The sequence below is a fragment of the Pyxicephalus adspersus genome, chromosome 4, assembly GCF_032062135.1.
Source record: "Pyxicephalus adspersus chromosome 4, UCB_Pads_2.0, whole genome shotgun sequence".
Taxonomy (NCBI): domain Eukaryota; kingdom Metazoa; phylum Chordata; class Amphibia; order Anura; family Pyxicephalidae; genus Pyxicephalus; species Pyxicephalus adspersus.
In genome coordinates, this window is record NC_092861.1 from 48,209,305 (window position 1) to 48,222,940 (window position 13,636).

The following is a 13,636-nucleotide window of genomic DNA, read 5'->3' on the forward strand; positions in this document are numbered from 1 at the left end:
CCAAATAAGATTAACCCTGAGTTGTCATAACCACAAATGAGTGAAAAAAAATCCATACTGGATAGTAGATTGTCTCATTAAAATAAATCTTAATATTTCAGAATTATACACAAGCAAAAACAATCAAAATCTTGATCTTAAGTAACTATAATTAAGCAACATTCTTTATCACTACAAAACTACTTTAAGCAAATAACACATATATTATAAGCATAATCATATAGCTTGAAATTAATAAAGAAGCCTGTATTGCTGCAAATAATATTATACTCATACACTATTGGTTTTATATTGTATATTGTCATATCCTAATTTTCTATGTATCATTTTGAGTAATTAGACTGATAATGTCACTTACCTAAAGCAGTAGTATCATCACTTGTAAGACCACAGTTGCTTAGGTTGAGTATTCTTAGTCTGTTTATATGATTAAAGTGTGGAGTCATCAATTTTAAAGACCCACCAATTAAATCATTCCAAGAAAGATCAATCTCTTCAATGTCCAAAAGAAATGGCATCAGTGAACCTGAATAAGACCAGCAAACATATGAAAGGATTAACAATGCTTCTCAAAAGTAATCCAAACATGGAGTTAAGTTGCTACCAATGTTTATGATTCTGCTTGTGAAGAATGGAAATATTTGATATGGTACAGAGAGCATAATACAGAAGATTAAATATGATCAGGTGAATGCAGAGATACTCTAATATAGCTCAGATAATCCAGGTTCAGAATTTGATCATTACTGGAATTCTTTTCTGTTCTTATTACATAGTAAGTCAGGTTGAAAAAAGACATCAAGTTCAACCCCTAAGGAAATAAACATATCCCAGATATAAAACCCTATGGACATAGTTGATCCAGAGGAAGACAATCTTATATTTTTGTGGACTTCTTAAGGTAATAAACAAACAGTTGCTTAAACGTTTTAGAGGTCACAAATAGACCAACTGGAAAACACCATTAGACCAGGTCTCTGGATGACTGTGTTTTTTTGTATGATGTAAAAAAATATATAGTCTCCTTCCACAATCCAGCACCATTTTATTATAATTTACTGAGATACTTCAGAAACAATGTTTCCAGGTAACTGTATCGTATGTATTGCATGTATTGCACTGTTTTTGCAAATCTTTCTAATAGGATTGCCTAGTTTCAAATTCAGATGCTCTCAGGTAGTTTTATGGTCAAATTACCGGATTTGAACACCTTACAGGTAAATATGTCAGAAGTAACCCACATGTGTCCTACTACCTCTGACAAAGACTGGGTAGGGAAGTATTGTTCTAAACTGGTGACAACATTACCAAGCTCCCATATTTTTTGTATCAGACCACATAGACAACGATAAAAAACAAAACATAAGTTATAATGCTTCCTCTCTGCCCAAACCAAGATGATTGTTTTGTTTGCAGTGCCACTTTAAAGGGTACATATATTTGGAATTCAGGGGTAAGAGTTTTTCTCAAATAGCTTTTACTTTTGTGTGTCCTGTATACATCCAGAGATGTGCAGAGCTCCACTTACCAAGCTCGTTTATGTCCACTGCTGTCAGTTCACAATTATTAAGGTTTATATAGTGAATGTCTGCTTTCTTCCCAAACCTTTCCATAAAATGTGCCACTTTCCACCATCCAGAGGTATCTGCATCCTCTTCTGTATAATAAAGGATAACACATTTGCAATTAATAAAATATATTCTTAACATAAAATGAAGGGGAAGTAATAACAATTCAACTTACTATTTTAAATAACAAAAAAAAGTTTTTATTTTTTCCTTTTTGATTTTGGGAAGAAAAAGTAAGGGATCTTACACTTCCACTGCTAATAATTCCTATTATTATTACCGGGAGATTGATGCTTAATAATAGTCCTGATGGCAATTGTCTTTGATATAGAAACTAATGGGAAAATCAACATTTTTAGGTTCTCATTTCAACAGGAAGTTCAAAATATCTTCCATTGGAACATCTGCTTCAATGACTACTGCCTCCCTTCACTTTCAAAAGAACTTCTATTGCTTTCTGTTCTTGCCCCAGGACAGGACATAAAGAGAAATTTTCTTCACAGGACACAAATAGAAATATAGGGACAGTGGTCTAACCCATTGCCTTCCCTATCTAAAAGTAAAAGAAAAAATTTGGGGCAACACCTGCTTAACTTGGATAAATATACACTGACAGTGCATGGATAAAAGGAAACTAGTAGGACTGAACAATGAGGGCTGCCATGTTTTTGATAAAGTAGACTTTCGGGATGCCATAAATATTTTTTCTTCACTACTACGAGGATGGTGTATGAAAAGCACCATGAAATGCGTGAAAATATATGTTGTTCACAACAGCTATTCTACTTTCAAAATCCAATGATAATTCTAAATGGTTTGCTATAGGACTAAGTCCTATAAGTTCCCTTTAGAGAACCACTTACTGGGTGATGGGTCACCTGATATGCATTTGATTGTTTTAGGTAAGTCTGCACCTCCCACATATTACAATAGTTACAACGGACTCCACACACTCCACATTTTTAGGCATAGCAATCCAAGAACCCATAAACCTCTCAGAACAGCTTTCTGTACTCTGAAATTTTTTGATTTTTTGCCATACTCCATCAAAAAAGTTATGCTAGGTATACCTGTTATGACAGAATTATGTTGGCTGATATTGCTGATCACAAATGTTAGTTCTCTGGTTAAAGTAAAAAGCACAGGCTTACTTAATGTCACATTTATTCTGCTATAATGATTTAATTTTGGTCGGTTCTCACCATTTGCAGAGCCATCAACAACATTCTCTGACTTTTGATCCCCAGATGTAGACGTTTGGTCAAGTTCTTGTTCATTTTTTTCATTCTCCTTTTTTGCTGCGTCCTTATCAAAGCCTTTGAAGAAACTCTTCACCTGAAATATACTGCTTTTCCCCTTTTCTGACTTTTTCCTTTGTATCTGGCCAAAGATCAGATCAAATGGAGACTTTTTAGGTCCTTCTTCCTTTTTCTTCTCTGATCCTGTGTAGTTATAAAAAAGATGAAGGATTTTTTACATGTTCAATTTTACATTTTCTAATACTGTATAACATCATCTTATGAATATCTCATCTGAATAGCAAAGGCCACCATCTTAAAGAAGAGAACACAAAACAGTCTTCCAATCAGAGTATTCCATTTTTTGTATTAATCATTTAATTCATTCTGCAAGTTCTGAGGCAGTTTAAATGCTAGAAGCTCTGTCCCTGAACTTACAAAACATGTTGTAGTCATTATATTTAGAGGCATTCACTAGACCGTAAGCATGTTGAGAGCTGAGAATGGTTTAAGATTATTAATATTGTTATTAATAAACAGGATTTATATAGCGCCAACATATTACGCAGCGCTGTACTTTAAATAGGGGTTGCAAATGACAGACTAATGCAGACAGTGATACAGGAGGAGAGGACCCTGCCGCGAAGAGCTTACAATCTAGAAGATGATCTCTTCCAGCTCTGTCTTTTTATATTCTAGCAGTATATACTCTGATTTATAACCCTAATATTCATCAGCGACCCTTCTGGTCACCTAAGCAAAATGCAGAATGCAAACTAGTCCCTACTTATTTACTTATAGCCCGTACTATACATACTGATACCTCACCCAATATTGAAAATGTGTTAACAAATACATGATGGTACATTTTTTGGGTGAAGAAGGAACACTTTTATGAATCAGGGTCAGGTGTAGACCCCAACAAAAACTATAGCCTCTAGAGTAGCTGTTACCTCTACCAACGTTGTGGGTTCACCACTGGTCCAACAGGCATTCTGGTGCCGTTCTGAGTACAGCCTAAGGCTACATTTACAAGGACAGTGCATTACAAATATTTTTAAGTGTCCATGCTGCTTCAGATTTCACCCAGTGCATATTTTTCTGGGGACTGGAGGGAGCAACTGAGAGTATCCATTAGGTGACAAGCTTAGATTACCCTGTACAGTGTGTTCAATATTCAGATCAATATAGTACAATGAATGCCCTGTGAAAGCCTAGCTCAGCAGTTGGGCCATTCTTAGCTGAATCTAACACCTATCAAATGTCCTTTTTTAATGTCCATGTAAATGGGTAACTGAGCAACCTACATCCTCTTATTTCCTCTACCCCTACTTCCCCTTTTTTAATAAAACCATGTAATTCATGAGCAGAGGAAAACAATATAACTAGAAGACAAAAAGAGAAACAAAATGCTTCTTCTGCTAACAGGACACCTTTACAACCTTTAATAGTAAAATCTATTTCTGCATCTTTACAGTTTATTCCACAAGTCTCAACTGAATTCAGGAACTAGGTGTCACCAGTACCACTCCCTGACATTATTCTTAAGATTATCGAGATAACAGTCAGAAAACCCCTGTAATCTGAACAAACTGTGCATATGTTACCGTACCTTTAGTGTCCATGTTTTCCTGTATTTTTGGGAGTTCTGCAGTCCAAGATGTTGCAGCGGCAGTCGAATTACTTTAAGAACTGTTTAGGCTAGTCTTTTAAATGTGTTTCTGCTAATTCCTGTAGAGTTTTCATGTTTGTTAGAATAGGATTAAAGTTTGTAATCACAGACTGGGTGATCTTGCATAATACTGTACATGCTGCATTCTTGCTCTCAGTGAAGTACAGCTATGAAAAGGTAGGATAATGTAGCCAAACCAGCTCCTCTGCTCTGAATAGTCATGCCTACAATAACAGAGGAAGCAGTGTACCTGTACAATACACAACTACGCAGGAAATGTTTAGCAGGTGGACTTTGGTTTGGAACGTCCTATTAGGTCTGGGTTGCCAGGAAAAATTCTTGTAATGGGTTTGAAAGGTTTAGTCAGACATTAACTCAGGTTACAGACCTAGAAATAAAACTCATACTTTGTAGGCTTAATATTGACAGTTTACATACCTGTTTCAAGTGTTGTAATTTTTGTGCAATATTTAGGTAAGGATGAGGACAAACTGTAGAACTAAGAACAATTATTGGTGTTGACCATACCCACCAGCAAATTTTTATTTACAGAAGTTTTAATTCTCCTTTATCCAAAATAAAGAAAGAACATACCCATGTCTATAAACCATGTAACCCCTGAATGAGTATTTTTGCCAGTAAATTATTATACAGTATTTATGAAGCGCCATCATATTACACAGCACTGTACAAAGTCCAAACTCATGTCACTAACTGTCCCTCAAAGGAGCTTACAATCTAATGTCCCTACTATAGTCATATGTCATTATTGTAGTCTAAGGTTAATTTAGGATGAAGCCAATTAACTTAACTGCATGTTTTTGGGATGTGGGAGGAAACCCACACAGACACAGGGAGAACCTGCAAACCTGCAAAACCTAGGACCTAGCACTGCAAAGGCTGGAGTGCTAACCCCTAAGCCACCGTGCTGCCCAGTAAATGAAAATGCTTGCATCCAATGAGTAAAATGCAATGCCCATTCCTGCTCTAACAGTAAGATGATACTTTGGACCCAAATCGTGCAAACACAAAGGTACCTAAATATGAATTAATATTGCCCAATCCACTTAAAACCCAACATCGGAATACATACGGTGTCTCTGTTTTAATTTCTGTATCCCTGTTTAATTTTTCCCTTAACGAGTGTCCTCTTGTCATCAGCAGTGGGCATTTTCCAGGGTTTTTTACTGCTTATTCTCTCATTATTAAGGTCATCTGCCTATTCCGTCATGATTAAGGAAATTTCCCACTTCTGCCATAATCACACTCTCTATGTTAGGGTGTCATTGGCACTGCTGGGTCTCCTGTGAAAATGCAAGTACATTCAACCATCTAATTACATACATTTTGTTATGCAGCCTCTTCACTTAAATGAGCTGCAGAGAAGCACTAATGCACAAAAAAAGGCACAGGTGCCAAATCTGCCACCACAATACACAGCAACATAATTTAGTGCTTTGCAACATACTTTAGTTCTTTGCACTTTACTGTACTACAGGCATCCAATGCATTATAATTCCAATATGGCATTGCACAAATGTGTGGTAGGTGAGTTGCTGGCTTTTGGTAACAAACATTTGTGGTTCCTACAATGCATATTAGTGCATATTATTGTATTTTATCTTTTATACACACTAAATGCTGATATCATTCTCATTTTACATAAATCCTGAATAAAATCTGTTTAAAATGATGCAACTAATGTGTTTTATAAAACACTGCATGCAACTTTGTTATTTGCAATATTTCATTTTGTGTTCATTATTACTTTATTATTGCTTGAAATATCAGCTATAATTTATTTCACATTAACAGCAGTTGTATCTGATAAACCTTCAGTACTGAAGGGCTCCTTCACATTGAATGTTTCATGAGCAAACATGTGTGTTGACAATTGTACCTTGTATAAATATATAATTGGATAGGACAGAACCAGTAATAGTATGCATGTATGCCATGTAGGTGTTCTTTATTGCAGCAACATTGTTTTTGGTTATATGCCAGTTCTTCCAATGTACATATACTATATAACTGCTCAGCATATGTCCATACCACTACACAGCTCCACGTTAGTAAAAAAACAATCCTATTAAAAGCAAAGTTAAATAATTAGCCTGTCTTGTATTTACTATTCAAAGATTAACTTGGATTTTGGTACTTTGCCTCACTGTGACTCTTTAATATGACATGCTTTGTGAGGTATTAAAACCATTAGAACGATTAGTTCAGCAAAATGGTTTAACAGGAAGGAATCGGCTGGAGAATCCTAAATACCAAACAAAATCTTCTATGCAGACTGAAATGCATCAGATCAAATCTCAGTAATACTTTATTAAAAATGTGTATATTAGTGACAAAATACTGTATAATACAGTATACAGTATGTCATTCCTTCATTCTATACAAAACAACTGCAACAAATCATTCTAGTGCCATCCAACAGTTTTTTAATAAAGCAACAAAAAAGCTGCTTTGTTTTTAAATCTGAAACACTTTTTTTGATTTTGGATATGAAAAAGAATTTTAAAACCCTGTTGTTTTTATTTATGTCTGTCTGATGTGTCCTATTGCAGAGATCCCCTTCACATCCAGTCCTGTAGACACAATGGGAAAGTAAAATACCCTCCTCTTAGATCCTTGTCACTGGAACATGCATCTATATTGGAAAATGTCCCCTATTTTCCTGTTCTGGATATTCCCTCAGTGACAAAGGTCCTAAGGAAAAAAGAGACTGTAAAATCAATGGTTCCAATCCCTCATTACTATAACTTTCAAAATTAAAGTTTTGACTATAGATTTCTTTTAAAACTAAATTTGAGGCCAAAACTTTATGCCTTCTTTGGACCTTAACCTTACTCATTCCCAAAAGAACTGTCCCATAATTCAGTGCTTTTTCAAAAGCTCTCAAATCTTCTCATTACATCCCAAAAATAGTATAGCATATGTCATACTAGCGCTGACTAGCACTGCAGCTCTTATACACCCAGCACTTTGGTCATGTTCCCACTTCCCTTACTGTCACTGTCATTTGAGGCATACTATATCTTACTGGCATATATCACTTTTATCTTACAAGACATGTATTTTTTTGAGAATGAGAGGTGCATACTATTATTTGTAGAATGTCCACTTGCTTGAGAGGCTTTTGGATCCTGCAGGTTGGTGAGTCTTCATTTCTCCTTATTATGTCCATGGCTTCCCTGTCTTGCCTAAAGCTTTCCATTATTATCACCAATTTCATGTAGATCTTGTGGCCCTCCGGCAGATCCATTTTTTTGTTTACTTACTGCACAGAATTGATTTTTTGTGCAAGGGCTAAAGAGAAGTAGAGGAGGGGCTCTCTGCCTTTCAAAACAGTTCTCACTAGAGGGTGTTATGGAGCCAGATGGTAGATATTTACTAATTTACTAATTTCAGGCTAGGGAAGTTCTTAGGCCCCCTTCTGGTATATTGTGCATCTATGGCATGGCGAGTTGTATTCTTTTTCACTCTATTTTCTAACCTGTACATGGTAGATGGTACCCTTATGCTGATGGGGGATTCCAATTTGGCTTAAGATCTCATTAGTCACAAACCTGGACCTACCTCCGACAAGCACTAGCTTAAATAGAGTCACTAGTTGGCCATTCATCTTCCCCAAAATGACTTAGTGGATATCTGACGTCAGCTACACCCTTCTTCAAGAGACTACACTTTTATTTGGCAGTACATCGCGAACACTCTAGAATAGTTCACATATTTCTATTGTCCATCTGTTGTCCCCTCTTATTTAGGCTGCTACTTTGTCCACCTCCTGGTCTGATCACAACTCACTAAACCAGGCAAGGATCACACCAACATTTTAAAATGCAGACAATTTCTTCAATCAAATGTGATAAATAAACATTATAGGTTTGGCTTACCTCCTTCCTGGGACAGTATGTTTATCTAGACAAGGTAAGCTTCCAAGACAATGTTAGGCTCCAGACCAAACTCGCAGCATGATTGACCTTAACTCTGCTGTTTTTTCTAACAGAATTCATGATAAAACAGGGAATCCATATTTAATTTCCTATAGACGTCTAATATATTCATATATTGCCAAATTTAAACTGAGGACCCCATCTTACCAAAAGCATCTAAAAGTCAACTGAAATGTCCAGAGGCCAAAATTTATTTTATACCTTCCACTTTTGGCACCAACAGGAAAACTCTCTTTCATGTGCTTGGGGAGGTGACATTTGTGTTTTTCTTGGGACATTTAAGAATTGCAGGAAGTGGATTAACGCCTCTCAAGATCTTGTCTAACACATCTTTTGTTGACTCCAGTTACAATTATATGCTGTGATGGTACATAAACCACGATCATGGTACATAAACCACTGAATCCGAGGCTGTGGTCAGAAGAGGACAATGGGTCACATATGGTGGTTTTGACAGAAAGTTGTAAGATTTTTGATGAGAATATACAAATTATTTTTTTCTGCAGATCAATCCTCCTAAGGCACTGGCCATGCCGCATTTAGAAAGCTTGACCCACCCTTACCCAAATATCTTCAGTGATAAATATTTTGATATTCAGGATTGCTCTAATAATACTAGTTGTCATTATAGTTTAGTACTTAGCCACTGCTGGTGCCAAATTATATTTAAATGCACAGAAAGAAAATAGCTACAGCTTTTACCTGATGGAGTTTATCTAGGGAATGTAGCACTGCAGACATCTAATTCACAACGTTATGGATTATCTGAATTCTTCTTATAATGGAACAGCTATGTGAATAAACTGACACAGTGTAATGGTAATCCAATGCATTACTCTGCTACCTCAACCCCAAGGCTTTTTTCTGCCCGTTAATCCCAATATGACAAACCGTTTAATCTGCTCATCTTCATGTGATGCAAAGAATGGACTCATCAGTCTCATGAAAGAGCAATCACAGAGCAGCAGCAATAACCTACTCACTCACATGGAAAGAGTCCCATGATAATGTAAGTAGTAAAATATGTCTTCATTCATCATCAGTCTATCAATAATGTTTGAAAAACATCTTCCTTCTTACTGAATGCTTCTGCTTTATTAATATTTTATTTCTGTTTCATAATGGATATTTAAAAAATCAACATCTTAGCAATACTGGTTAATTTGTTTATTTAAATACAGAGAATAAAGTAAAATTTATATAACTGCTAGCACTCAATTGGGATTGCTGGGCACAATTGTAACTAATAATTTGCAAAATACCTTTTGAGAAAACAGGAGACTAATATTAAACAATAAATACAAACTTCTATAAATACAAACTTTGGATTTGTTGATTTGTTTTGCTAAATGGTTAATACATATATGTTTAAAGTCTATTTGTTACTGTATGTTATAATATATGTTTAACATGTGTTTGTAGTCCTTTTCTCTGCAGTGAAAGATCTCCTTGTGAATATCTAAATCCAAATAACAAAATAAATTAAATAGTAGTTCATAGATGTGGTGGTGATACTAGTCTTCAAACCTATTACATTTTTCTCCAAGAACAAATCTTCCAGAATTAGTGTCCTTGTAGTGTACTGAAATTATATCTTTATTATTGTTATCAACTTTCCCATCCACCCTCTGTGAACTACAAAATACCTTTTTCCTATGTAACTAAGATAAGGAGAGTGTGAGATGATTGTAGTCTCAGAGACCAAGGAAATTCATGCAACCACCATCTAGGACTAAAAAGCTGTATTGTATTGCATCCTTGTTTATGGCATTAAATACATTTCATATATAAACACTACTAACAGACAGTAGAGTACAGCCGAAAGGGGAAACTGCTGCAACTCTGTTTCTATAGCCTAGTTCAGATTTTCATATACACACATGCAAGGCTAGTTTTAGGACAGGACAAACTGGGTAATTCCTGAGGTCCTCCTCTGCTCCAGGACCCCAACTGACAGAATGTCAGAGATACAGGGAGCTGGAGTGTTGTAAATTAGGGGGCCCACTTCATATTTGCCCAGGGCCCCTTGTTTAAAACTGCCCTTGTACATGTTTACACATACAAATTTTTTGAAGTGAACCTGTTATAAAAGAAAATGGGGTTGTAATTTCTCATATTTAAAATGCTTACTATTTCACAAACAAGCCGGGAAAAGCTGGAGGGCATCTTCTGATTTCTAGTTCTAGAGAGTAACCCAAAGTAATAGAGGATCAACATGACAGCCTGGCAGTAAGCATTTACAAAGGTCTACTTTTATCTTTTAAAAAACAGTTATTTAGTTCACTAGAATTCTTCTCTGTTTTCAGGCCGTGTTGCAGAGAAATTGAAACTGTTATCATACACAGGAAATAAACATTTAGGGCCATGAACATTCTTCTATACTGTGAAGGATGCTAATGTTGGATTAAAACAAGGTCAAAACTGCAGGTGATCATGTTCTGGCGTCAGTAGATAATTTTACATATAATAAATATATATAACATATCATTTACATACATTATTATTATTGTATGTCATTCCTAGACATTCAGTATGTAAGAGAGTTAGCAGAGTGGTTAAAGCATTGAGTTGCCTTAATTACTAAGTAATTACCTAAGCAGGAAAACGCAATTACCTTCCAGCAGCTTTGGTGTTTAATTATCATTTCATTCTCCATTCACTTGTTTTTAAGTGAAACTAGTGTGAGGAACAAAAAATACTTCTTGCAAAGAAATGTGTCTACATATCCCACTATCATATCAAAACCCAATGGAAAAGGGGTTTATATCTCATTCTAGGATAGAGGTGGAGTGGCCAGGGATCACTGGACTGGGTAGAGTGGGAATTATGCACTCCGATCCAGTACTTATACAATATGTTTGGCTGATGGTCCTAAGTGCAGATACCTCTCTATTCGCACTTCATTCAGATTGGGACCTGCAGTTGGTGAGACATTATCACAGCATTTTTTCTTTCAGAAAGTCTTTCAGCAACAAATTCTATTGGGATTCTGTGATGGTATGTTCCTTACTGTTCCCTACGCCAGCATATATAGCACAATGGCACAGTTTACACTGTATACCCTATTTACTCACAGCATTATGTCACTATTATGATGGATCAGTCAGTTGTGTTTTCCCACCTGACCAAAGGTTCCTAATCCTGCCCTGTCCTGTTGTACCTGTATATCCAGAACTGCTAATTAGCTAGTACAGTAAGGATACAACCTAATAATACAGAGCAATGTATTTCAAACTGTGTAACAATAACCACAAGTACAGCAAGCCAGGTGTTGTGGCTACGTCTGCCTTTACTAAAGAGTTCCACGGAATTCTCAGGGTACAGTGGTACAATAAAGTCCTACTATAACAAGGTAATTGCTAAAATGAGAAAGTTTAGTTGTTGGGCTTGAGTGATAACATGCAAAGTTGGGCAGTGAGTGATAACATGCAAAGTTAAGTCATTTGTGAGTGTCAAATCCTTGGACTGTACTGCCATCTGCAAGAATCCCACTGATGTAGGGATCACTCTATACAATCTTTCACAAGACTCAGTAAAATATCATTATCTACACCAAGCTCTTGTTAATGTACAAACAGTGGAGCAATAAGATTATCTCAAAACATGTTTTTATTTAGCATCTCATGTCTCTTCCTATTAAAAAATATATTTTCAGCAAAACATATATTATTATTCCCCCCCCCCCCAACCCTACTGACATATATTACCATTGTACAATGCATAGATCTATATTAAATATTTCATAGATTAAAACAACAATATCACCAAGTTTTCAGACCAGATCACATCTATTGTTTTTTCTATTATAATGTATATCTTGATTCAAGGGCCTCTTCAGCAAGGGGATAAGGATTTTTCTAGTATTTTACAGAAAATCTACAAACTGTCACACCAATGTAGACATCATAAATATTTTATGTCACACCAATGTAGACATCATAAATATTTTATTATAACTTGCCATCTTTTTGACAAGTATTCTTTAAAATGACCTGTTATTTCCCCTAGCAAGTATCAGAGAAATGCACAATTCACATAGAGACAAGGCTAGGAAAAAAATACAATGCCAGCAGGTGAATGGACCTACTTAAAGCCAGATATGGCAGAAGGGTAAGGAAGCCCATAAGGGTTCAAGAATAGGAATGCATTTCATTGATTATTGTCAGAGGAAAAAAATAGGTAATTTGCACATGAATGCTTGAATTGTAAGTAATGTCACAAAAATTGTAAATATATGATTACTAATGTGGCAGTATGTTTATTAGACAGGAAACTCCAAAAATAAACCAAAAAGTTGAAATGTTATCTGCCTGACTATTCGGTGAGAAAGGAAAGTTTGAAACACAAAACCAGCTAAGGAGATATACAAATCTTTTAGCAGGTAAAAGTATAATACCTTTTATATATTGTCTTTTTACATAAACCTCAGAAGTATACATTTCGTATAAAAGAACTGTTCCTGCCTTATGGTGTTTTTAGCATCCTTTACAAGATTCCATTGTGGGGTTTATTTTCCTTACCACTGGGACAAATACAAGTTCACACACATAAGTGGCGGGAGATATAAGACAACATGTAGGCTCTGTCTGCTGCATGTCACTTTCTGTTAAGGAATAATAACAGATTTTAGCTGTGAGTGAGATCTTTGGATTCTGGCAACAAAGGTTCGTTCAGGCTAAATCTGTGAAAGAAGAGATTAGTGCTCTCATCCCTGCCAAATACTGAACAACACAGGATTTACAAACTTGGATCTGAAAAGACTCAGGTGTTCCCAAACTAATACTGAGCAGATGGTGTGACATATCATAGGATGCCAATGTTTCCATTACCCAATATGGAGGGGTGGAAGATGTATAACGCTATAATAATTTATCTATGCATAATTGTACAGCACCATAAGATACAGAAACCATTGTTAGAGTACTTTTGACGAAAATCACACCTGAGAAAAGATCACAAAGTCCTGGAGTACACAGCTAGGATTCATATTCAATGTGTCTTGTTACCATTGGCAAAACCAAAATAGAAACCAATCTAAACAATCTACAACTACCGTATTTTTCGGACTATAAGACGCTCCGGCCTATAAGACGCACCCAATTTTAAAGGAGAAAAACCTAGAAAAAAAAGATTCTGAACAAAATACTAAAAAATCACTCTGTGTCAATGTATCCCCTTCTAATCACTCTGACACAG

General features: G+C 35.8%; 2 protein-coding genes across 4 annotated transcripts in view; one reads left to right on the forward strand and one right to left on the reverse strand.

Annotated features, from left to right (window-relative positions):
* Window positions 1–4,721, reverse strand: part of LRRC31 (leucine rich repeat containing 31) — a gene marked incomplete in the record, with an annotated part of 11,214 nt that extends 6,493 nt beyond the window's left edge. Inside the window, 4 exon segments of the mRNA XM_072408071.1 lie at window positions 359–526; window positions 1,529–1,657; window positions 2,771–3,010; window positions 4,419–4,721. Coding sequence (XP_072264172.1) covers window positions 359–526; window positions 1,529–1,657; window positions 2,771–3,010; window positions 4,419–4,431 — 550 coding nt within the window.
* A 4,644-nt stretch (window positions 4,722–9,365) lies between these two features.
* The window catches only part of SAMD7 (sterile alpha motif domain containing 7), a 23,951-nt gene continuing 19,680 nt past the window's right edge, over window positions 9,366–13,636 (forward strand). The window contains exons 1-2 of one of the 3 annotated variants that reach the window (XM_072408073.1): window positions 9,371–9,449; window positions 12,706–12,821. The gene's annotated coding sequence lies outside the window, so the exon portion shown is untranslated. Of the gene's footprint in view, window positions 9,450–12,705; window positions 12,822–13,636 lie in introns of all 3 variants that reach the window. The other 2 variants (XM_072408075.1, XM_072408074.1) reach the window with 2 other exon arrangements.